This window comes from Theropithecus gelada, chromosome 1 (assembly GCF_003255815.1).
Source record: "Theropithecus gelada isolate Dixy chromosome 1, Tgel_1.0, whole genome shotgun sequence".
NCBI classification, from domain to species: Eukaryota; Metazoa; Chordata; class Mammalia; order Primates; family Cercopithecidae; genus Theropithecus; species Theropithecus gelada.
The window spans coordinates 12,369,884-12,396,555 of record NC_037668.1 but is presented as its reverse complement, the minus strand read 5'-3'; the positions used below and the strand labels follow the sequence as shown (position 1 = coordinate 12,396,555).

Here is a 26,672-nt window from a genome sequence, read left to right as displayed (position 1 = left end):
CAAAAGTCTGAGCTCTTTAGTTAATGGGTACAAGTTAAGACAGAATCACATCAGGATTTGAAGTTGAACCTGAGCTCAAATCCTATTCCCATCACTGTGAGCTCTCTGAGGCTTTCCTCTCAACTACAAACTGGAGATACAATACTAAACAAGCTTACTGGGTTGTTTAATTAATATCTAGAATATACTTAACAGTGTTTCTATTAATGTGAGAACTAACTGTAAGCACTTAGTAAAGAGTAGTCATTATTAAGTAATGATAAATAAAAGCATTTGTATGATTCTTGTTTTAGCTTATGAAACCCTTGCACCTAGATTTTCTCATCTAATATTCATTAAAACCCTGAAAGGCCGATAATATCCCCACTGTAGAGATGGGGACACCAAAGAACAAAGAGATGGGAACACCTAGATATATCAGAGATCCTAGCTTTTTTTTTTTTTTTTTGCTCTGTCACCCGGGCTGGAGTGCAGTGGGGCAACCTCGGCTCACTGCAAGCTCCGCCTCCCGGATTTACCCCATTCAACTGCCTCAGCCTCCCGAGTAGCTGGGACCACAGATGCCCGCCACCGCGCCCGACTAATTTTTTGTATTTTTAGTAGAGACGGGGTTTCATCCTGTTAGCCAGGATGGTCTTGATCTCCTGACCTCGTGATCTGCCCGCCTCGGCCTCCCAAAGTGCTGGAATTACAGGCGTGAGCCACCGCGCCCGGCCTGATCCTAGCTTTTTGTAGGCTGACTGACCTAGGTGGTAAAAGATGTCCTGTACTTGTTCATTTATTCACACATACAACAAATATTTATTGACTTCTTACCATAAACTATTTAAGGAGCCTGGTGGGGATGCCGCATAAACAAACAAGCAAAAATAGACAAAAATCTTTGTCCAGAAATACATAAATATAGAAAATTTTATAGAATATATAACATAGAAAATAGAAAAAAATATGAAAATAGCCTAATTTTCAGGGTTTTCCTTTTTTTTACATACCTTTCATGGTTAACGATTAATGGTTAATGGGGAGTACCCATTAACTCCCACCCTCCTTCCCAGCTCTCTCCCAAGACTTAGTTTCAGGAACTAGAAAATTCTGATTCTGCTTGGGTGCAATGCCCCTCAAAGGGCGAGGCTTATTCGAAGCCCCAAATTCAGAAAAGCCGGCCAGACCTTGGAAGTTTAAGAAGGTGGAAGGCAGATCGCGGAACCAGTGTTCTGATGGTTGTGGTTCTCTGAGGGAAGCCAATTCTGGGGACCGGTAGTGGAAAGCTCTTGCGCTGTTTCCGGCCACCTCAGCGGGAAGCGGAGACGCAAGCAGCTGGATCTACGGTAACTGAGACATAGGGAATAACTGTTGTCGCGGCGGAGGAAGTGAGGACGACACCAACGGCCTTCCGGGCCAGTGTTGGATCCCTGTAATTTGTGAAAATGGTGTTGCTAACAATGATCGCCCGAGTGGCGGACGGGCTCCCGCTGGCCGCCTCGATGCAGGAGGACGAACAGGTGAGCTGCTTACTAGATCCCCGCGACCCCAAGTCTGCCAGCGCGCTTTGCCCTCAGCATCGGATTCCTTCCTAGGGCCGAGAGACCTCTGTGACTTCTCGGGCACTCCCGACCTCTCTGAAGTGCTGTTTTATCTTTTGGTGTGGGAGAGACTACCGGTAAGAGGAATCTTTCCTGAAGGAGGAGTTCAGATTTTTGTGTTACCTGTTTCTCTTTAGAAAAACGCTCTGGAGAAGTGATAGCTTTGGTTGATTGTGATCACCCAGTGTTCTTTGACTCTTTAGGGACTGTTAAAAATCAGGATTTCTAATTTTCTGCTGCTAATAGGACTGCTGACGGATAAATCCTGGGACAAATCAGCCAAGTTCTTCAACTCTATAACGTAGCACCTGATCCTTGACCTAGCTTGCTGACATCTTTTGAAAGTGGGTGAGGTAATATTGCCACATAAAAGCACTTGTTAAAGTTCAGTACAGCACATTCTTTCAGGATTATTCCCAGTTCCCACCTTCTCCAATACGCCGTACCACATTCCTGCAATACATTGTAACTTATTTTTTTGTCTTTCAATAACTTGAGTTTCCTAGCGGGCAAACGACGGATCTTAATCATCTCTGTGTTATTCATACCTTTTACAATGGCTGCTTTATGCTAGTAGGTGCTCAAAAATATATTGAATTGATTAAAAACAGCAATAACTCCAGGCGTCTTAAAAGAAAGCTGTTTCGTGAACCCGGGAGGCGGAGCTTGCAGTGAGCTGAGATCCGGCCACTGCACTCCAGCCTGGGTGACAGAGCGAGACTCCGTCTCAAAAAAAAAAAAGAAAGCTGTTTCGTGTTTTAGAATCACAGTGGAAATTTCTGAAGACAAATTTCTGGAGCAAGCTTGGGAGGTTCTGAAGACAAAACTGACAATGGAATTTATATAATTTGTTTAAAGTGATCAATTTTATTTTACCTTTTCATATAGTCTAAGTAGTGTTTTAAAACCTTGAGCCTTAAAAAAAGATGAGATATAGAAAAAATAGGTTGCACATTTCTTCTATTGGACTTTTCATTCATATATTAATGCAAAAAAAAATTTTACTGAGCACATCAAATGTACCAGGCATAGTGTTAATGCAGGGGGTTAGAGTACACAGTCTCTACCTTTGTGGAGCTTACAGTCTAGCGGAAAAATCAGATAACCAATATACTATTAAAATGTAGTTTAACTGCTAAGGAGAAGGAAGAGGGTTTTGTCGAACATGGAAAATGTATCTAAGTTGGTTTTAGGAAATCAGGAAAGTCTTCCCAGAAGGTATGACATTAAGGTAACAGTAGGATCCAGTAGTAAGGAACTATTCTCTTTAGTTATATGCCTTTTTAGGTTTGATTTGGAAATGTATTTACTTTCACTTTTAGGAGAGTGGTGATACAGATAATCAAGTTGCAGGTCATGCTAAGTGAAATATATTCTATTCATTTCATAAAAACAAAGTCTAATCTTTGAAATAAACTGTGAACAATTTAACATACCCTGATTTGCTAATGTGAAATGTTTTTCAGGAATATTCTAGGACCATCCTGCAGAAGGAATGTAATTGTTCCAGTGAACCTAGGAATATGATTTGAACAAAGTAGATAGTGTAGGGAAATATCCTTGAAGGATGTGTAGTTTGACTAAAAAATAGTTTTCCTATAGTGGGTGGGTGTGTGTTGGGAGTAGCAGGGATGGAATCTGGTCAATTTTTAAACTATGGCATTGAATTCCAGTGTGGGCAAAGAATACAAAGTGAACTGGAAAGTCTACTTAATATTAGTGGCCCCTACTCTCTAACGTGATACTTTTTGAAAAATTAATTGATTTATTGTTTTTAAATTCTAAATTTGGTATTGATTTCATATTGGTTTATCAAGATGGATTGCTTTGTTTAATTGACAAGGAAAGAAATTTTACAGACAAATATTTTTGTGATTGTAGTGCCATAATATTTTCCTTTAGGAGTTTTGACTTTGAATAATAAAGTTTGCCTAAACTTTTAATGTCTGTAAAAATCTGAATCTTAGACTTAATTTACTATTTTAATAGTATACATAACATTTATAAAAGTGCCTACTACATACCAAACACTGTGCTAAGCCTATAAAGTGCATTTTTAAATTTAATCCTCATACTACCATATTAGAATAGGTACTATTAAAATCTCCAATTATAGATAAGGAAGCTCGGAGGTTTAGAGAGGATAGATCGCTTGCCTAAATTCACACAGCTAATAAGTGGCATAATAAAATTTTCACCAGGGTTTGTCACCTTGGCACTGTTGACATTTGGGGATAGATAATTCTTTGTTCTTGGGAAGTGTCCTGTATATTGTGTGGGAGGTCCAGCAATATCCCTGGCCTCTACCCTCTAGATGCCAGTAGTACCACCACCCTTCCCCACTTCGTTTGTTTGTGTGGCAACAAAAATATTTCTAGACATTGCTAAATGCCCCATGGGGGCAAAATCACCCCGACTTGAGACCCAGTGATTTTTATTAAGTATTGTCTGAGTCGACTAGAGCTTTAGTGCCTAACCACTGTACTTTACTGCCTTGTTCTAAGGCCTTTTCATGATGCCTTAACCTCTTAGAAGTCCAGGAATAACTTTTTAATAAACAGGTATCTCAACCAAACAGTTTTATATTTAAGCACCTTAATTGTCCAGGCCAAATAATTCAATGTATCTTCATTTTTGTTTGTTTTTGTTTTCTTATCAGTGTACTTTCAATATTTATATTGATAATAGATATCATATTTTAGGTATTTACTGGGTGCCTGTACAACCTGCCGTATTACCGAAGATGGACAGTTATTCAGATAATACAATAGAGAGTAAAATTTACAAAATAATATAGACAGAGTATTTTATACAGGGTGTTTCCTCTGGGTTTAACTGAAAATTTAGACTTAGGGCAGGAAGAGAGATGAGCTTTTCTTCTCAAATGTGGACTCCCTAACTGATATCCTATTTATCTTTTTTCTTCATTCCTTTTATGGTATGTTTCTCCTTTTAGGATTTTTGCAATTTCTTTATCTACCTTTCTGGTCTGCCTCAAAATTATTGTATTTTCTTTCATTTTCCTCTGGCATCGTGAAGGGCAGTCCAGACTTGAAGAAAGTGTCAGATCTAACCAAATAGGCAGCAGGAAGCTCTAGGAAAGCAGATAACATGTTGTACAGTTAAATAGTCTCACGCTCCGAATCACTGAGGGTTGATTAATCCACTTACTGTAATTGCTTTTAGAGGAAAGTAGTTGATTCTTGGTGCTGCTGGTCTTGGACCAGCTGAGTTCAGTGGGTATTTAAAAATGATAAGAGCTATGAAGGCAAACGTTATTATTTGATACAACTACTTGTTCAGCAGTCCCAGGTGACAGCACCGAAAAGTATTGTGGTTGTGTGTCAAGTTGCTACCTTCTACCTTTTGTAATATATAGATCCAGATCCTAAATTTGCTATTGGATAACCTCAAATTTGTTTCACAGTTTTTCCAATTATTCCGATCCACTGCATTATTGGATTACTAATAGATATCTTATAATTATATCATATACAAATTTCATTAATCTTTTCTAGATGAAGTAGAAAACAGAATGAGGACATCTAAATATTTTTAGGTGGACTGGCTAACTGTTGGCCCTTTGTGACTTTGATCTTGAAAGCAAACTAAAGGTCAGTATGTAAAACAGTGGTTATGTTGTTTTGTGAGATCTAGATCAGAGCTGCCCCATGGTTTCTTGAGCATTTCCAATGAATTAGAATTACATGGTAAGACTTCACCTAAAAGTTGGATCTACTATTGAAACAATTTCAGTTATAGAGTTAGGATAGCATAATGCTTAGGAGTAGGGGGTCCAGGGCCAGATTGCCTGCTTTCAGATCCTAGTTCCTCCCTTTTTAGCTTAGAGTCTAAAAAGTTTGACTTCTCAAGTAAAAAATTGGCCTAATAATTCTAATCACCTCATGAAGATTAAACGAGTTAAATAATGTAAAGTGTTCAGAACAGTGCCTGGCAGAAAGTGAACACTTAATAATTTCATATGATCATTTCTGAAGAATCTTGTCTAATTCCATCTTGCCTTTTTTTTGAGATGGAGTCTCACTCTGTTTCCCAGGCTGGAGTATAGTGGTGGAATATCGGCTTACTGCAACCTCCGCTCCCCAGGTTTAAATGATTTTCCTGCCTCAGCATCCTGAGTAGCTGGGATTACAGGCGCCTGCCACCACACCTGGCTAATTTTTGTATTTTTGGTTGAGACGGTGTTTCAGCATCTTGGCCAGGCTGGGCTTGAACCCCTGACCTCGTGATCCACCTGCCTTGGCCTCCCAAAGTACTGGGATTACAGGCATGATCCCCCATGCCTGGCCTCATCTTGCCTTTCTTAAAAGTTCACAGATCAGAATTGCATATAATCAATACACTGGATGCAAATACATAATGAATGAATGATTTTTCACATTACAAAATTAATTTGTGCAGGAGAAAGGTCAGTAAATACATAAAAGCAAAATGACCAAGATGTTAACAGTGTGTATTAGCTATAATCTGTACTCGAATTATATCCATTTTGGTGGATGACCTTAAACATATGTATGTGTATATAACATTAAATAATAGATAATATCGTAAGACTGTTTCACCTAATTTTTTCCACTTAACAGTGTTTAATGAATATTTTCTCATATCATTAAACTCTGTACATCATTGTTTTAATGGCTGCATAGTATTCCATTATATGAATATGCCAGAAAGAGTACTGTTTAACCAAGAAGATTGTGCTAGCATTGTGTTCTCAAGGATGGTAATGCTAACTGAACTAGCACGGTAAGATGTTGGTTGGCATACCATAATCCCTATAAGTGCATCCCCAGTGTTGTATATTGGCAGTCTTTACATTGCTGTTTGCAAATTCCTGAAATTGTAGAATGCTTTTGGCCAGTTTCTTATTAGGTGATACAGTTGTTAGTCTTTCTCTCAGGTTACAGTAATGTTTACAGTGCCTCTTGTAAAGTCAAAGGATTTGTACCAATCTGAGTGACAATTTTTTCCATGTTTCTTCAACTAGTCCTTTTAAGCAAAGAACTTATATTTAACACCGGTGGTTGCAGTTATGTAAAAAATACTGATGTCACAGCCCCACCTCCAAGATGCTGACTTAATTGGTTTGGTGGTAGAGACTGGGCATAAGTAGTTTTATTTTTGAGATTCCCCAAGTGATTCTATTGTGAAGCCAAGGTTGAAAATCACAGATCTATGTTGATATTCTTTCTTGGCACTTTAGTAGCATTCCCAACATTATTTGCATCCCTTTTATCTACTCTTGTGGGTTCAGATCTCTTCAGAATGGCACTGGGGAAACAAAAAGATGGTAAGTACCATTCAAATTTAGGAAAATAGAATATTGTGCACTAGTTCTTATTGGCTAAAAGTATATGACAGTATTCACTCTTATTGGCTGACCATATAAGTAGTACTGTTTAATATGATAATTTCAATATAATTATTATAAAGTAGTTTAATATATAAAACTGTACATATATATATACAGACATACATACGTTAATATAGAACTATTTCTCAAATACGTAACAAATATATGTCAATAAAACAAATCATTGCCGTAACAGTGGTATTAAGCTAAATCTACAAACTAATACCTCAACTGGACTCTGCCTATCTCCCCTGGTTCACCTCATGCTTATTCACCTTCTTACTCATATTGAAATTTCCAGTTCACCATTTTTATATATAGCTTAGAATCTTATTATCCTGTAATTGTACATTTGTTGATCTGCCGCTTTATCATTTTATTATTGCTTCCTTGTTTTTACTATCAACTTATTAGTATACTATCTACAATTTTAAGATATCACTTTGTACTTTATCAAAGTTAGAGCTCAAATCCTGGGAGACCCTAGCATAAATACTTTTCTACTTAAATATTTAGTTATTAAACATCTGCCAAAGGGAGGCTATTCTTTCTATGTAAAATAAATAATTCCAAAATAGAATTATGTCTTTGCATCACATGGCAGTGTCTTAGTCTGGGTTACTATAACAAAATACCATAAACCGGGTGGCTTGTAAACAACAGAAATTGATTTTTCTAGTTCTGCAAGGTGAAGATCAAGCACCAGCAGATTTGGTGACTATTGAGGGCCTATTCCTGGTTCATAGATGTCACCTTCTGTCTGTTTCCTCACATAGTAGATGGAGCAAGCTAGCCCTCTGGGGTCTCTTTTATAAAGGTACTAATCGCATTCTGGAGGGCTGTACCCTCATGACTTAATCCCCTCCCAAAGGTCGCACTTATTCATACCATCACTTTGGGGGGTTAGGATTTCAACATGAATTTTGTGGGGGATACCAGCAAACATTCAGACTATAACTGGATAGCTGGCAGAAAGCTCCCCTTCCCCACATGTGGATGGATGAACAATGTCTATTTGCTTCCCATTCTTCAGGCATTTCCTTTCCCTGTTGGATCTAGTAGATTGGTGATGCATGGTTGTCTTCTTTTGAAATGACACTGCTATTTTTCCAATAGATTTGCCCCCTTTTTTAAAAGAATAATTGTAAAATCAGTTAGAAATTGTTCAGGAAAATATTACCAGTAATTATAACATCTGAATGCTGTTATTTTCATTTTTGTCTGCATATATCCCTCGATATTCAGACTTTCGCTGTCCAAACTTGGGAACCAAATAGATTTATTCAGTAAAGAATATCTGACATCCTAGTCTTTGTGTCTACTCTTGGTCATTTTTACCTAATTGCAGTCAAAGTGTTCATAATAATTTGCAGTTATGAGTACACACATTTAGTTTTGTTTAAATGCTCAAAACTGTAACACTTGTGGAAGGTTCTCCTGGATATTCCAGCATAAAAATGAAATTCATCAATCTTGTTTCTGGGATTTCCCCTGAATATAGCACATGCTGTATGGTTCTGTGCCAGTAACTGCAAATGAAATGGGTTAGGAGGAGAGTACTGTCCTAACAGTGGAAAGAATACTGGATTGAAAGTTAAGAGTGCTCTAAGTGTATTTGAGGTATATGCTTTTGCTTCTTAGCAGATAACAAATGCAGTCATCTTGAAGAAGTAGGGGTTAGGTCTTCCTCTGTACTCTGAAAGTAGGTTGTCTTTCTTTCATTAAAATGAATCTTACTTACCTGTAAATGAAGGACCTCATTCAGAGTGTCCTCATAATATGATGTTTCTCACTAATTGATACAGCTTTTTGTGGAAAATTCTTAAATGAAGGTGTCTTCTTTCAGTCTGGCCGGGACCTTCAACAGTATCAGAGTCAGGCTAAGCAACTCTTTCGGAAGTTGAATGAACAGTCCCCTACCAGATGTACCTTGGAAGCAGGAGCCATGACTTTTCAGTGAGTATAATCTTGATTTCTTTATGATCATTTACGTGTGAAATACAGTAACAGAATGCCTGATAAAAATAATAATTTTTTAAAAGTAAAGATTACTTTAAAACGTAGTCTTTTGGGAGAAGCAACTTCTCTGGCTCTAATTCTACAAAACAGACATCTTGTTTGTTTTTTTCAACATGTTTACAGTAATTTAACCTGTTAACATGTGTCTAATGAATGCTGTGCCCATCATGCAATAATAGATAACTTCTTGCTTTAGGACTGTCTTGGAGCCAGATATGTGTGGGTTAGTCCCCTTGCTCAAACATTTCCTAACAGTGTAACTTTGAGCAGCTCACATAACTTCTCTCAGCCTCAGTTTCCTCTATAAAGTAGTGAAAATAAACATAGGAGGTGTGAGAGGTTTGTGGGGGAATCCACGTGTATTATTTAACATCTTGTCTGACAGACATGGGAAAAGTCAATAAATATTAGTTACTATTATTTTGAAAAAAGAAAATTATAGAAGAGAAGAGCATTTTAATCAGTGGTTATAGACAATGATATAGCTGATAAAGGACTCAAAGGAACATTGTTGGATTTTAAATTGTCTACAAATAATTGGTATTTAATGTTTAATACATGCCAAGTTTGAAGCTGACAAAATAAGAAGGATTAAAAAGGAAAAGAGTATGGGAGCATCAGAGGAAAATAAAAACGGATTAGCTAAATAATCTTTACTGTTTTAAGGACTTAGATAGTAAGGTAACTTAGGCCAGGGAGGAAGCTGCTATGTTTACTTTTAAAAACAAAAATTACCTACAAAAGACAAGTAAAAAGTACATCAAAACAAAAATAAAACCCTAGGCAATTGGCTAAGAAAATGTTGGACATTATGTTTTATAAAGTATTAATTTTTATAATATCTGAAATATTTTCTAGAACTCTAATTTTTAACACCAAAAATATAGTCACTTAATATCTAGTATCCTCCTTTTCACCATGGTTTAGCGAACAAAGACCTAAGAAAGTTCTCATGGAATTGAGAGAGATTTTCTTCTGCCTGATTCCTTTAGACATTCATAATCTCATAACATCCTTTATTTCCATGCAAGAGCTATTAAGGGTTTATTCTTTGTCAGCCCTTATATTGAGTCCTGCATTTAATGTCCCTACCTTTTTTGTTTGTTTGTTTGTTTGTTTGTTTGAGACGGAGTCTCGCTCTGTCGCCCAGGCTGGAGTGCAATAGTGCAATCTCAGCTCACTGCAAGCTCCGCCTCCCGGGTTCACGCCATTCTCCGGCCTCAGCCTCCCGAGTAGCTGGGACTACAGGCGCCCGGCCGGTTTTTTGTATTTTTAGTAGAGACGGGTCCGTGGTCTTGATCTCCTGACCTTGTGATCCGCCCGCCTCGGCCTTCCAAAGTGCTGGGATTACAGGCGTGAGCCGCCGCGCCCGGCGTGTCTCTATCTTTTAACGCTGTTCTCTTAGTATAGAGAGAGATACACGCAAACAAGTATACTATAATGTCTTAAATGAAAAGGTGCTGTAAATTAGATTTAAATGAAATGTTTTGGGAACAGAGAGAAGGAAGGAACAAATTCCCATTTGTTGGGGGTAAGTTCGAAGAAACGGGACAGAGGAGGGGAGTATATATAAAGAAGTTTCACAGAAAAAATAATGGTAGAATTGAACATATGAAAATGAACAGGATTTCTCCAGGTACATAAAAGAGCATTAATGGTTAGAAAAAACAATATAAGCAGAAGTCCACAAATATCTAAAGAACCTAGCATGTTGGAAAACAGTCCGCCATTTGGATTACTAAAATATATGATAGAATGTTGCTTACACTTGTTTTGAAAGGCTGTAAATATAATACCATGGAGTATGATTTTATTTTGTAGGTATTAGGGAACCCTTAGAGTTTGTAAGCAGGGTAATATGGCCATCTGTAGTCTCTGGGAATAAAACTGATGGTATAGAAGATGGTGTAGACTAAAAGCAAAGAGACCAGTTAATTCAGGTGCCCAAGCAAGGAATAAGACAGCTGTATTATTAACATTATTTTAAGGGGCCTGATAGATCATATAATAGTCTTTATCCTTTATGGAGCCCTAGGATGCCTCAGGAGCCACATAGAAAGGGCAAGGATGGGAGTATATATAATGCTTTGGGCCCCTGAACTCCTCCGTATGTTTTAAAATTTTTCCTTTTATTTTCAGTGGACATGTAATAATTACACATATTTATAGGATATGGAGTGTATTTCAATACACGTATACAATGTGTAATCAAATCAGAGTAGCATATTCATCACCTCAAATATTTATTATTTCTTTGTGTTGTGAACATTCAAAATCCCCTCTTGTAGCTTTTTGAAAATATGCAGTAAGATATAGCTAGCCATATTCACCCTACAGTTCTGCAGAACACCAGAACTCATTCTTCCTATCCAGTTGTGTTTTTTATCCATTAACTTGCCTCTGCCCATCCTTCCCTTCTCTCTACCTTTCCCCACTTCTAATACCCACAGTTCTATTCTCTACTTCCATGAGCTCAAAAGTTTTTTTTGGCTCCTACATACGAATGAGAACATGCCATATTTATCTTTCTGTGCATGACTGATTTTACTTAACGTAATGTCCTCCAGATTTATCCATGTTGCTGCTAATGATAGAAATTCATTCTGTTTTATGGCTGAATAGTATTCTATGGTGTGTGTGTGTGTGTATGTGTGTAAAAAACACTTTTTAAATCCATTATTCTGTTGATGGACATTTCTCTTGATTATCCATAGATACTATGAATGGTGCTGCAGTAAACATGGGGTACAGATAAGTTTTTAACATAATGAGTTTTTTTCCTTTGGAGAAATACCCAGCAGTGGGATTGCTAGATTGTATGGTAGTTCTGTTTTTAGTTTTTTGAGAAACCTCCACACTGTTTTCCATAGTGTATAAAAGTTCTCTTTTCTCTTCATCCTCATCAGCATTTATTGACTTTTGTCTTTTTAATAGACATTTTAACTGGGGTGAAATAATATGTCATTGTGGTTTTTATTTATATTTACCTGAAGATGAGTGATGTTGAGCATTTTTTCATATACTTGGCCATTCACATGTCTTCCTTTGAGAAATGCCGATTCTGTTCCTTGCCTACTTTTTAATTGAATTATTTTTGGTTTTCCTGTTGAGTTGTTTGAGTTCCTTGTATATTCTGGATATTAGTTCCTCATCAGATGAATGAAACTAGATCCCTATCTCATCATATACAAAAATCAACTTAAAGTAGACTAAAGACTTAAACATAAGACCCTAAACTATAAAACTACTAGAAGAAAACATAGGGGAAATGCTTCAGGACATGAGCCTGGGCAAAGACTGTATGGCAGAGACTTCAAAGCACAGGCAACAGAAAAGAAAGTAGACAAATGGGACTGTATTAAACTAAAAGCTTCTGCACAGCAAAGGAAACAACACAGTGAAGAGACAACCTGCACAATGGGAGAAAATATTTGCAAACTCCTACTTAAACTAAAGAACTTCTGATTTTATCTGATACATACATTGGCCTTCTGAATATAAGTTTTGCTTATTATATATACATATTACATATATAAATATATATATTTGTGTGTGTGTGTGTATACTATGGCTAAAAAGAAGTTGGAAAACCACTTAGTAGCCTAACATTTTTCTAAGAGTTTCTCAGACGTATAATCATATAGCCCCTTCCAGAGTGTGTGGGAACTCATTATCACAAAAGAAAGTCAGTTTCATTGTTGAAAAGTTTCAGTTGATTACAGAGTTCTCCTGGACTGGAAATTAAGGAGTGTTATTAGTCTTGTACCCAGTAAACATTGTCATTAACCTTACATTTCTATCCACAGAAATTTCCAGATCTACTGTTTTTCTTTGTGGCTGGAAAGAGTTTAAATATTTGTATGCTAGTTTACCATGTAGAATCAAAGGGTGGATGGAGTCACAACTGTGAATTTTTCAAGAAAAAGTCATAATTATTAAGCAAAAAATAAATAACCCCATTTAAAAAATGGACAAAAGACATGAGCAGACATTTCTCAAAACATACTAGAGGCCAACAAACTAATGAAAAAGTGCACATCACTAATTATTGGAGAAATGCAAATCAAAACCACAATAAGATACCATCTCACAACAGTCACAGGGCATCATTAAAAAGTCAAAAAACAACAGACGCTGGTGAGGCTGTGGAGAAAAGGGAATTGCTTATACACTGTTCGTGGGAATGTAAATTCAGCCACTGAGGAAAGCAGTTTAGAGATTTCTCAGAGAACTTAAAACAGAACTACCATTAGATCCAGCAAACCCATTAATGGGTTTATATCCAAAAGGAAACAGATCTTTCTACCAAAAATCATTCATTTGCATGTTCATTGCAGCACTATTCACAATAGCAAAGATACCAACCTAGGTACATATTAGTGGTGGATTGGATAAAGAAAATGTAGTACGTATACAGTGTGGAATACTGTGCAGTCATAAAAAGGAATGAAATCATGTCCTTTGCAGCAACATGGATGGAGCTGGAAGTCATTACCTAAGTGAATTAATGCAGGAGCAGAAAACTAAATACTGTATGTTCTCACTTATAAGTTTATAAGCTAAACATTGGGCACTCATGAACATAAATATACTGAGGACTTACTAGAAGAGGAGGGAAGTAGGGGGCAGGGGTTGAAAAACTATTGGGTACTATGCTTAGTACTTGGGTGACAGGATTGTTCATACCCCAAACCTCGGCATTATGCAATATAATATACTCAGGTAACAAACCCGCACATACACATCCTCAAGCTAAAATAAAAGTTTAAAATGTTAGTTGAAGGATTGTGTAATGGGCTGGGTGCAGTGGCTCACACCTGTAATCCCAGCACTTTGGGAGACTGAGGCAGGTGGATTGCTTGAGGTCAGGAGTTTCAGACCAGCCTTGCCAAAATGGTGAAACCCCATCTCTACTAAAAATACAAAAATTAGCTGGGTGTGGTGGTGGGTGTAATCCTAGCCATTTGTGAAGCTGAGGCACGAGAATCGCCTGAACCGGGGAGGCGGAGGTTGCTGTAACTGAGATCATGCCACTGCACTTCAACCTGGGTAATCTGGGTGATGGAAAGAGACCCTGTCTCAAAAAAAAAAAAAAAAAAAGATTATCTAATGGATGAAAAAATATAATAAATATGTCTAAATACTCCTTTTAGAATATATGTCTAATAGGCCGGGCGCAGTGGCTCACGCCTGTAATCCCAGCACCTTGGGAGGCTGAGGCGAGCGGATCACGAGGTCAAGAGATCAAGACCATCCTGGCTAACACGGTGAAACCCCGTCTCTACTAAAAATACAAAAAATTAGCCAGGCGTGGTAGTGGCGGGCACCTGTAGTCCTAGCAGTAGCTGAGACAGGAGAATGGCGTGAACCCGCAGGAGGCGGAGCTTGCAGTGAGCCGAGATCACGCCACTACACTCCAGCCGGGGCGTAGTGGTGCACACCTGTAGTCCCAGCTGCTCGGGAGGCTGAGGCAGGAGAATGGCTTGAACCTGGGAGGCGGAGGTTGCAGTGAACCAAGATCGGGCCACTGCACTCCAGCCTGGGCGACAGAGCGAGACTCCGTCTCAAAAAAAAAAAAAAAAAAAAAAAAAAAAACCACGAAAAACAAAAACAAAAACAAAAAAAGAATATACGTCTAATAATGGGAAGATGTTTGCTTTCTGATTCCAGGGATTTGTGATTTTAAATTGACTTTCTCATTTAGCCAGCCTTAAAGTGTTTAGGCTAGATTTTTAAAAAGTTTGCATGGTACAGAGATTCTGCTTTAACCTGTTGTCAGTACTGTTACTTTACAGACAACTTCGTCTTGCTTTTTATGTCTCACCAGCTACATTATTGAGCAGGGGGTGTGTTATTTGGTTTTATGTGAAGCTGCCTTCCCTAAGAAGTTGGCTTTTGCCTACCTAGAAGATTTGCACTCAGAATTTGATGAACAGCATGGGAAGAAGGTGCCCACTGTGTCCCGACCCTATTCCTTTATTGAATTTGGTAAGTTTTTGCCCCTCACTTCTCTCTATCAAGGGAGCAAACAGTATGGAGAAGCTGTTTGTTACACTGCTATAATATTGATACATTTTTTTCTGATGTTTACTTGTTGAAGTTTTAGCTTCTGCTCCCTTTTCCATTCCACTTCTTTTTGTCTTTTTGAGTGACTAAGGCTTCCTTCTGAAAAGTACTTTTCTGTAGTCTTTTGATCTTTCCCCCATAGAAATTGTTGCCTTTTGCCCTTTTCTGTTATTTGGTTTGATTCTTCATTAGAGTCACATGTGACAGAAACTGTGCCTAAAGATCTACTTGATTGGCATATAATGGCTGAGTTCTTCTTTACCCCAGTCTGCAGACTCACAGTCATAATAAGGCTCATTTTTGGAGATCAGAATTGGGAAATCAGAAAGAATGGTGTTTTGTTTCTTTTAGTAGAATAAGATCCTCTAATTAAAAAACAAAACAAGACAAAGACATAGAAGATACATGGTACTCACGGTATTGGAGTATAATATTTACTATATTCAGGAATAGTGAGCATAGGTGTCTGTATTTGTACAAGAATTATAGAAAGACTAGTCACCTCAGACCTGGTAAAGTATCTCATTGTAAGGGATCAAAGGAAATGTCCTAAGTACAGTAAGTACAGGAAGTGAGAACAAGTAGAATCAGGCTATATTGCTGCAATTTTTAGTTAAAAGAAAAATTAGTTTTACTGTCTCAGAATTTCTGAAGTGTTTCAGGTTTGCTAGATAAATGGGTCATCTTGCTTTGGAAAAACACTGTAGTGTTTCGTAACTGTACACTGTCCAAGTGCTGCTTTATATAATGTCCAGTTTTTCAAATTTTATTTTTGTAGGCAGTAATAGTCCCGTAAACCTCTCTCAAAAATAAGACAAATGTATCAGAGTCATACAGGAAATAGATGGCACACCCAAATTAGCTTAAGGGATTATATACAAAGATATGAATAGGCTGTAGGATAATTACAAGATACAGTAACCTCGGACCAGCAGCATCCTGGTTGTTATCATCCCTAGGCCTGAATATATAAGGGGAAGGAGCAGTTTCTGAAACTGAAAAGGAGAAATTTTTTTTTTTTTTTTTTTTTTTTTGAGACGGAGTCTCGCTCTGTCGCCCAGGCTGGAGTGCAGTGGCCAGATCTCAGCTCACTGCAAGCTCCGCCTCCCGGGTTCACGCCATTCTCCTGCCTCAGCCTCCTGAGTAGCTGGGACTACAGGCGCCCACCACCGCGCCCGGCTAATTTTTTGTATTTTTAGTAGAGACGGGGTTTCACTGTGGTCTCGATCTCCTGACCTTGTGATCCGCCCGCCTCGGCCTCCCAAAGTGCTGGGATTACAGGCGTGAGCCACCGCGCCCGGCGAAAAGGAGAAAATTTCTAGAGAAGCCCAACTTGAGAGGAGCAGTAACTTTTGGTAGAGGGATACTTCCAGAAGAAGGATACTTGCTTCTCTGAAAGAAGCCAGGGGAATAAATACCCTGACATCACTGTCTGTTCTCCTTCTTCCCTACTGTTGGGGCTTCTTCATTGCCTGAACCTAACTGGCACAGGGCAAGGAGTCTGTTGAGGCATTTCATCCCATTCAGCTTCCCAGTGCAGAAAGCAAGGTGCAGGAGGGCAGAGAGGAGATCTAAAGAGGCAATGAAAGGGGTACAGCACACTTAAATTAAGATTTTTGCCAAAAGTTGAAAATATCTTTAATAGTAAGTCATTCTTCTTATAGTTTTGAGAAATACTGACATGAGCAAAAGATGGATGAGACTTCAGTTTTTATTTATTTATTTAGAGACACAGTCTCGCTCTATCGCCCAGGCTGGAGTGCAGTGGCATGATCTCGGCTCACTGCAACCTCTGCCTGCTAGGTTCAAGTGATTCTTGTGCCTCAGCCTCCTGAATAGCTGGAACTAGAGGTGCATGCCGCCATGCCCAGCTAGCTAATTTCGGTATTTTTGGTGGAGACGGGAGTTTTGCCTTGTTGGCCGGGCTGGTCTCGAATTCCTGGCCTCAAGTGATCTACCTACCTTGGCCTCCCAAAATGCTGGGATTTACAGGTATGAGACACAGTGCCCGGCCGAGACTTCAGTTCAGTTTTATATTGGTATTTTGGAAATCTCCCTATTAAATATTTGCTTTACATGAGGTTTTAGAATGGAATGAAACTGGGAATGTATATTACGGAAAATAATTTAAAGTAATGTTTCTCAGCTCTTTAATGATCATGAACCCTTTTGCCATGTTAGGCTGTAATAATGCTAGAGTGTTACCAGCATCCTTTTAAGGAATGTATGGAGTTAAGTAACCCTAAGGATCCTCAGAATACTGTTTGAAAATTTCTGTTTTCAAGAAAGGCTTACTATAGTGGGTCTTAATTTCTCTAAGGCTTCTGATAGCAGCCTTATATAGCAAATACTTCTAATTCAAAGGAAATTCAAAGGACATTTCTCCTGAATGGTCATCTAGTTATACGTTTACATCTTACAAATGAAGAAATCAAAAGCCTAGGTTTTGATATTCAACCAAGAGTTTGGTTAACCATGGACAGTGGCAAATCCAGGCATAAACTCAGAACTTTTTTGGTTTTTTTTTTTTTTTTTTTTTTGAGGCAGAGTCTCACTCTGTCACCCAGGCTAAAGTGCGGGGGTGTGATCTCGGCTCACTGCAACCTCTGCCTCCCAAGTTCAAGTGATTCTCCTGGCTCCGCCTCCCGAGTAGCTGAGATTACAGGTGTGTGCCACCACACCCGGCTAACTTTTTGTGTTTTTAGTAGAGACAGGGTTTCACTGTGTTAGCCAGGAAGGTCTCGATCTCCTGACCTCATGATCCTCCTGCCTTGGCCTCCCAAAGTGCTGGGATTACAGGCGTGAGCCACCGCGCCCAGCCAATTCAGAACTTTTAATTTCCTACCTCAGTACTTCTTTTTTTTTTTTTTTTGAGACGGAGTCTCACTGTGTCTCCCAGGCTGGAGTGCAGTGGCGCGATCTCGGCTCACTGCAAGCTCCGCCCCCCGGGTTCACGCCATTCTCCCGCCTCAGCCTCCCAAGTAGCTGGGACTACAGGCGCCCGCTACCGCGCCCGGCTAGTTTTTTGTATTTTTAGTAGAGACGGGGTTTCACCATGTGAGCCAGGATAGTCTCGATCTCCTGACCTTGTGATCCACCCGCCTCGGCCTCCCAAAGTGCTGGGATTACAGGCTTGAGCCACCGCGCCCGGCCTACCTCAGTACTTCGATGGCCGTGAAAGAAATTGTTCATGGTCACTTTTCTTCATCATTCTAGATACCTTCATTCAAAAAACCAAGAAGCTCTACATTGACAGTCGTGCTCGAAGAAACCTAGGCTCCATCAACACTGAATTGCAAGATGTGCAGAGGATCATGGTGGCCAATATTGAAGAAGTGTTACAACGAGGAGAAGCACTCTCAGGTATCTAAAAGCAATAAGTCTTATGAAGAAATGGTTCTCATTCCATAGACAAGGATAGCTCATTTTGCAGTGCCTTTTATGCTGTTAGATTCTACCTAGGACTGTTAAGAATTTATCTCCCAGAAGTACATTACATTACAATGCTTCCAATATGATATGTTTTTTTCCTAGCGTGATTAATTTTTGTTGAGTTGGAACAGTGTAAAGGACTCATCCATATTAGAGGCAATGATTATTTCTAAGATATTCACAAAATTCAGTAAATTATATAAACACTTGTATAAGTTAAGAGAAATGAAAAGAATGAGAGAAAATTGTCAACGATTTATTGCAGTGGTTTTTAGAGTAGCCTCTTTGGGAGACTTTACTGCTGCCACATCAATCTTTATAAAATGCCATTTTCATCAAGGCATTCCTCTCTGAAAAACTTTCAAATCTGGGACTACAAGATAAGATCCAGTCTGACTTATTTTTCCATCAGTCAGCCATTGTTACTGAGAGCTTGTTATTTGTAGGGCATTGTGCTCTATATATGGAAAATAAGGATGCAAATGTCTGTCATTCTCTAGTTCACAAACATTCTGCTGCAGCCATGCCAGCTTCTTCACTATCCTTAGTGGTCTATTCTGCCTTAATGCTGGACCTGTTCTATAAGACGTGCATAAGAACTGCCTGTTTAAAGAAGCCTTCTCTGATCCTTATAGCCTGTATCACATTAATCTCTTCTGTACTTTAAACTTCTAAAGCACTTAGTAATATAATGTTTTTAAAACATATTACATGTATGTGTGTTTACTTAATTTACCTTTATTAAATACCTAACTTACATATTAAATATATTTCCATATAACATATATTTCATATATTTAAATATTTATATTAATGCAGGTAAACATATTTGGATAATTAAATATTTTTATATAATTTCATATATTTATTTTTTTGAGACAGAGTCTTGTTCTGTTGCCCAGGCTGGAGTACAGTGGCACGATCTTGGCTCACTGCAACCTCCACCTCCTGGGTTCAAGTGATCCTCTCACCGTATCCTCCTGAGCAGCTGGGGCTACAGGCGTGTACCACCATGCCTGGCTAATTTTTTTATTTTTTTAGTAGAGATGGGGTTTTGCCATGCTGTCCAGGCTGATCTCAAACTCCAGGGCTCAAGCAATCCAACCACTTCACCTTCCCAAAGTGCTGGGATTACAGGCATGAGCCACCACACCCAGCCCTTCATATAATTTTAAAAGTGTAGGTAATTAGGTAAAATTAGGTTAAAAGTATATGTATATTTACCTGATATTTAAATATTACCTAAGTGTTTAATGTGGACATGTAAGCTCTTTAAATATAGTGTTTATGTATTTTATATCTGTTTCACATACTTCTTATATATCACCCATAGTAATGGTCACAAATAGGTTCCTTAATAAGTATTTTTGAATTCAGCCATGCTATATATTCATTAGTAAATGAGTTTTCTTTTATTATGAACTACAAACTTTAACTTTTTTGTGAGTAGTGAGCAGTATTCATTTACCTTCACACTCTTTAAATATCAAATTTCGAGTGAGTGAGTGTGTAAGTTTTTGTCATACAGACTTGCAATTCCTATATGGGATAAAGTAGACTAGCACAGGAATTTTTCTTGTATCACTCATGCAAGACTCTAAATTCCTTAAAGGCAGGGATCATGTACATTTTGATCATTGTTGTATCCTCAGCACTTCACAGGGTGCCTGTAACATAAATATTTGTTAAATGACTGCTCTAAGCAATAGCTTTGTCTTTATGTTATCCTGTATTTCAAAATGTTCATATATAAATTCTCTGAACTATGACTTGTCTCACATGGTCTAATAATTGTTCCTCTGCTGAGTTATTCTCAGCAGATTTAGATTTATTGAGCACTAACTATATACCAGGCCCTGTTCTAGGCATTCAGGATATAGCAGCAAACACAGTAATTTAGAATCCCTATCCAGTGGAGTGTATATTCTTGTAGACTCTGTAAAAAGATGCCCTGTGCATTGTCATGGTTATTTCTCGGTCCCTGACTCTTTTTTCCTGGCTAGATGTTTTTCTTACTCATGTGATCAGTTGCTAATTCAGACGTGGCTGTCATGCTTGTGTTATTAAGTAACGCCATGTTTCCCAATCAAAACCAGTCTCTATTAAGCAACCCCAAATATTCCAAAAGCATTCTTTAAGGAAGAAACAATCAGATTGCAAAATAGTTTTTCTGAAATTTAAAGAAGTGAAAAGTTTCATCAGAATTTATTATGTCAAATGGAGAGTTTGTGTTTATTATTCAAATATGCCCTATATTTTAATCTGGTCTAGCTTGTGTCTATCTGGCTATTTCTCTAAGTGCTTAGTTAACTGTTATAAGAAGATAACATTACAAATGTCCTTGGGGGTGAAAAAACTTGCCAGAAAATGCTAAAAAGCTTAATTTACTTGGGTTTTTTTTGTAGTACTTCTTATTGTATTTTAGTTACAACTTTCCTGTGTCTATTGAAATATAAATCCTGATAGCTACTTCATAGTAGTCTTTACTTTGTGGTTTAGCAGTCATCATTGAAGTATAGCTTAAGACTGTGTTTGGTTAGTTGAATTTTCTGATTATCTGAGTTTGTTTTACATAGATTATCATTATTGTTTTTCAAAATATAAGAGAATATGATTCAGACCATTAGAAGATTATGAAGATAGTAATTTTTTTGTTTTTGTTTTTTTTTGTTTTTTTTTTTTTTGAGACAGAGTCTCGCTCTGCCGCCCAGGCTGGAGTGCAGTGGCGTGATCTTGGCTCACTGCAAGCTTCGCCTCCCGGGTTCATGCCATTCTCCTGCCTCAGCCTCCCGAGTAGCTGGGACTATAGGCGCCCGCCACCTTGCCCGGCTAGTTTTTTTTTGTATTTTTTAGTAGAGACGGGGTTTCACCGTGTCAGCCAGGATGGTCTCGATCTCCTGACCTCGTGATCCGCCTGTCTCGGCCTCCCAAAGTGCTGGGATTACAGGCTTGAGCCACCGCGCCCGGCCGAAGATAGTAATTATTAACATGTAACAATTATTATAATTTATCATGTGCAGGCATTGTTGCTCACTTTACAGGCAATCTCATGTGCATACAACCTTATGACATAGTTACTATTATTATCCCCATTTTATAGATGAAGAAACTAGGTTTTAAATCGGTTACATGTCTTGACCAATGTCACATAACTGGTACAGGTGATATCTGCACCAAAGAGTCTGAGGCCAGAACCTGCACTTCTAACCACCTTACTATATAGCCTCAAAAATTCAGACATAATCTGATCTGATAATTTTAAACTGTATTATAGATTTTACCGTGTTTCAGGATCATCAATTAGTATATGCAATGTTAGTCTTAAAAATAAAAATGATGATTTAAGATTCATGGTTGTTGCAGTGCTGCTCATTTTGGTTATTTTTAATGCCTTAATACTTTTGGCAAAATACTTCCAGGGACTAATTAATGTTTTCCTTTTTTTCCTCTTTGACAGCATTGGATTCAAAGGCTAACAATTTGTCCAGTCTGTCCAAGAAATACCGCCAGGATGCGAAGTACTTGAACATGCGTTCCACTTATGCCAAACTTGCAGCAGTAGCTGTATTTTTCATCATGTTAATAGTGTATGTCCGATTCTGGTGGCTGTGAAATAATGAATACAGTCACTGGTAAGGGAGAACCTAGAACCCAGTAGGTGTATATTTTCAGGAAACTGAGCTCACAGAGATGTGTATTAGAATCCAAGTGGAACTTCTGCCTCTAAAGACCTTGAAAGAAAAGAGACGTCCTGAAAATGAAAGGTTACACCTCATTTAATGAAGCTTAACCCTATGTAGAAAGTCTGTTTCAGGGGCAGAGGCTTTCTCTGGGTGCTAAGCCATATATGTTAGGGAACAGTAGATTGTTATTTCGTTTTTTCCCTCCCAGTGCATTTTAAAAACAGCATTGACTGGGGCATTCTCATTGTCTAATGGAGCCATCAATGAGATTTAGTCAACCTGTACTAGCAACATTCTGAAATTCCTTCAAAGAAGGCAGTCCTTTGGGAAGGTTTTTTTTTTTTTTGACTCTAATCAACATTCCTTTTGTTGGTGACATTTGTGATTTTCAATAATCTGAGTTTTTGATGGCCTTTTAAACAAGACTCCAGTATGTGAAGGTTAATTGCTGTGCTCCACAGATCTTGTCTATTGGCACCAGTAGAAAGTTAACCTTTGTTGTTTTCCTTTTATAATTTGCTTATTGCACAATTGCTTTAGGGTTAAGTGAATTATATTAAGATACCTTGAAATTATAGCACTCTTCGATTAAGAAGCTACAATGTTTCTCTCATTTACTCCTTAAACAAAAGACTTAAATTAGTTTGGGTCATTATTACTTTTATTTTGCAGCATTTGGTTTGTACTAGTGTAAGAGCAAGTATAGGATATGGATGAAGCTCCTGGCTTCATGAGAAGAAAGGAAGGCCCAGGTTATAATTACAGCTTTCTCCTGCCCCTTCTTTACTTTCTCTACCACAATTTTCTCCACTGTTTGTTTTCCTCCTGCCACAATTTGCTAACATTTAAAAAATTTTCCTGCACCTAATAGTTTCATGTCCTGTAGACATCCTCTTAGAACATTCTCAAATTTCAAAATAAAAAATATTCATTTATGTAGTTAATTAAATTTAAAGTTTTTGCAGATCAGCTACTCAAACTACTAAATACATTTACCTGAGAAAAAGTCTCTGAGAGCACTTCATTCCTGTTTTGGTTCATGTAAATTCTCTGAGAATGTTCTAGAGATAGATAACTCATTTATAGTGGTTTCTATTAACTAATTAAAGTACCCATGATTTTTTCCTTTTCTGCTCAGGGATGATGGGGATTTCCTTTTACCTTCTGAGGTAGAATTTTTTAATGGGGAAAATAGGCCTTTTAAATATTATCGCAAGGGTCTGCAATATAACGTAAAACTCCTGTACATACTGCAGATATTTCTTTAAATTGTACAGGAAAATGAGCGAACTTTTTATTTCTTAATATCTTTGGCGAAAACTTTAACCAGTAAGCAATTTTATAACCCTGAGGGATCCTCAAAGATACTATCCTGATTCCTGGTAAGGAAAAAAAATATTATTTCCTTATAACAAGGCAAGGAGGAATGCTATTTTATTCCTGATAATTTATAGAACTAGAATATTTTTTTTCTTTTATGGACCTAAGTCTGCCAATTGGGAATTTTGTGCATGCAATATGAAGTTACTTTTTATAGATAATAAGTGCTTTTAAGTCCCTAAAAGGCTCCTGCCTAAGTAATGATGATGTTGATAATAAAAGCCTTTGAAAGGCTGAAAACCTAAATAGTGGTACCATAGTATTTGGAGCTTCTATAGGAGTGGAGAGGGGCAGCTCATTGTTGAGAGTTGCATGCTGCAACCTAATGGTCAGCAATGAAATAAATACTTCTAGAATATTCACTTCAGTGTGAAGTTTTATTATCTAGTTAATTTATGTACATATATCCTTTGTAGATACATTTCTCTCTAATCTTGTTGGGCTAATTAAGAAAGGGATGGGGTAAATGTCAACAAAGGAAAAAGAAAGTGGTTTAAGATCAGGGTGGCAGAAAAATTAGAGAACAAGGATATCGTAATGTGGCTCCTGGTTTTCTTTATAAGAGGCAGTGGGAAGATCTGAGTAGATGAAATGTATCAGCAACCAAAGTGGCATCTAAAATAGAGTGGGATAAATACTGTATGGGGTTATTGGAGGCACATTAAGAAAGGACACCTAATTTATTTTGGGAAGAAGTATGGTAAGAGAAGACTTTCTAGAGAAGGAGAATGGGGCATTCTAGGAAGAGTCAGTGGCATGCGCAAAGGCATGCATAAAGACAGCGAGGCATATTTTGGAAATGTAACAGCTCGGTTCAGCTTAGCCCATAGGGTAAGCACAGACAACAGAGGAGACTTGAGGAATGAGAACTAGATTGGTACACTATCATAAAGGGACTTGTCTACCATGCTGAGGATTTTAGACTATCTTAATGGCAGTGGCAAAGGATGGCATCAGATTTATAGTTTCAAGTGATCATATAGGCCTTGGCATAAAAGATATATTAGGGAGGAAGCCTAGCAGTAGGGAGATGAAAATAAGGAGCCATCAAAAGCAGAATGAAACTTAGGCAGATTTCAAGTGATTTTCAAGAAAGATGTGATCAGAGGCACCAGATAATAACTATTACATAACACTTTCTTTGTTAGGAGCTTATTTCTGACACTGACCAAACCTTTTGAAGTAAGTACTCTTCACACCACTATATAAATAAACTTTACAAAGGATTCTGCTTTGAGACATGAGAGAGTTAAGTAATTTGCCCAAAGTCACAGAGTTAGAAAGTAATAGAGCTAAGATTAGAACCTAGGCAGTTTGGCTCCAGAGTCTGTGCTCTTACCCTATATTACCACCAAGAGGTCAAATAAATACCAAAAAATGTATTTTCTAATTTAACAACGAGGAACTTAATCATACAGGCAGAAGTAATTCCAGAGCACTGGGGACAGAAGCCAGATTGTCACATGGGTTACAGAGTGTGTAAACCACTAGGAAGTAAAGACATAGAACTACTCTCACAAGAGAAATAACTTTTCTGGTTATTATGACACTGAACTTCATGGCTTGTTTTAATTAAGACATCTTAGAAGTGTCAAAATTTGGAAATATTTGGACACTGTATACACTCTGGTTATTTAAATGTCTGACAATGGTTCTTGAGCATTTCAAGAAACCTTTGAACATCTGATGAAAGGTATGTGCCATTACTCTAGAAAAAATGTTCCTGTGTACGTGCACATTAAGTATCACATAACTGTTTCAGGCTGTTCAAAGACTACAAGTCTGTTCATGACCTAATGGTCCATGTTCCCTCAGTTAAGAGCTCCAGAGATATAGGATGTGAAACTCAAAGGTAAGTACCCAGAGCCATGAAAACTCCTTTTGTGACTTGGAAGAATTCTACAATTTGAATTAACTTTGTGGAGAGAGAGATATTTTCGAAAAATTGTGTGTACCAAAAAAAATTCATATCAAATAATATTTTCCTGTAGTGCATTCAAGGATCTGGTTTCACAGCAAAAAATTGTTTTGGTCTCAGTTCCTCAAAATCACATTTAAGGAGCTTGAGATTTATATTTTCTACTTAATAAGTCTTACAAAAACAAGTTAAGAAGGAAAATGGATAATCGTTTCTGCACACATAGGATTTAATAAAACATGTATAATAAAATATCTCATATTTTAAATTTCCACCCTACTGGTAGCTTTCATGACAAAGGGCTCGGGTGCTGGTGGCCATACAATTAAGGTTTTTGGTTAGTTTTGTTAGCAGAACTAGCTGACTCCTACCCTGGTGGGTTTTTCTTTTGTTTGTTTGTTTGTTTTCACAGATGGCTTAGGAGAAGGGTAAATAGCAGTCATCGTATGTGTGACAGAATTTGAGATAGAATGAGCATATTGAGTCTCACATCCTATTGTTACTGTCAGGCAGGGTTGACCTAGCAGTGTAAAACTATCACAAGCAATTTAGTCACTCAGTTCTCAGTTTAAAAATAAACTTTATGTTTATTTCAAGTACTGTAATAATTCATGTTTAGATTAGAAAAGTCACTAGAAATTTGACTTCCATATAGTAATCTATACTTTTTTCTCTCATTTCCTTCATTTTTTGAGCCATAAGTATAAGGCACTTTACAGGTATTTTTACAATTGTTATAAGCATTTTCTTTGCTTGCCCAAGGTCACATAGCTAGCAAGTTAAAGTAGATTCAAATCCAGGCCTGCTAGACACCAAATTATTATTTAAGAGTACTTTTCACTACTCCTAAATAATGACACAGATATGTTTGTCTTACATATTTCACTTTATTGTCAAGTTATTAGTGTGTTTATTTTCAAAAGATATTTTTTGCAAGATCTTTTTATTATTCCGTACTTTTTAAATTTACTTCATTATCACCTCTTCCTTTATTCTTTTTAAATAGCTTTTGCTTTTGTTATTTTGTTTTCCCTTTTTTACTCTTGGTTTGTAATACATCTTTCCTTATTTGCTCCTTTCTCATTTGATCTCAGTGTTAATCTGTTTTCCACATCTGATTCACTAAAATTTTAGGCCTTAAAAAATTCCTGATTTTCCTACGTCCTTTTGCCCATTCTCTTCTCCTTGCCTCACTTCTTTTATCTTTTTCCATTTTA

General features: G+C 37.6%; 1 protein-coding gene across 1 annotated transcript; it reads left to right on the top strand.

The window, feature by feature from the left end:
* Nucleotides 1–1,100: 1,100 nt before the first annotated feature.
* Nucleotides 1,101–23,899, top strand: SEC22B (SEC22 homolog B, vesicle trafficking protein). Its single transcript, XM_025375975.1, has 5 exons — nt 1,101–1,502; nt 8,804–8,913; nt 14,804–14,964; nt 18,259–18,405; nt 21,932–23,899. The coding sequence occupies exons 1-5, from the start codon at nt 1,428–1,430 to the stop codon at nt 22,084–22,086; spliced, it is 648 nt and encodes a 215-aa protein (XP_025231760.1). The 5' UTR covers nt 1,101–1,427; the 3' UTR covers nt 22,087–23,899.
* The last annotated feature ends 2,773 nt before the right edge of the window (nt 23,900–26,672 follow it).

Coding starts and splice junctions, on each gene's coding strand:
- SEC22B (XM_025375975.1), top strand. CDS start 1,428: ATGGTGTTGCTAACAATGATCGCCCGAGTGGCGGACGGGCTCCCGCTG. Junction 1,503..8,803: donor CGATGCAGGAGGACGAACAG/GTGAGCTGCTTA, acceptor GTCTTCTTTCAG/TCTGGCCGGGACCTTCAACA. Junction 14,965..18,258: donor CTATTCCTTTATTGAATTTG/GTAAGTTTTTGC, acceptor TCATCATTCTAG/ATACCTTCATTCAAAAAACC.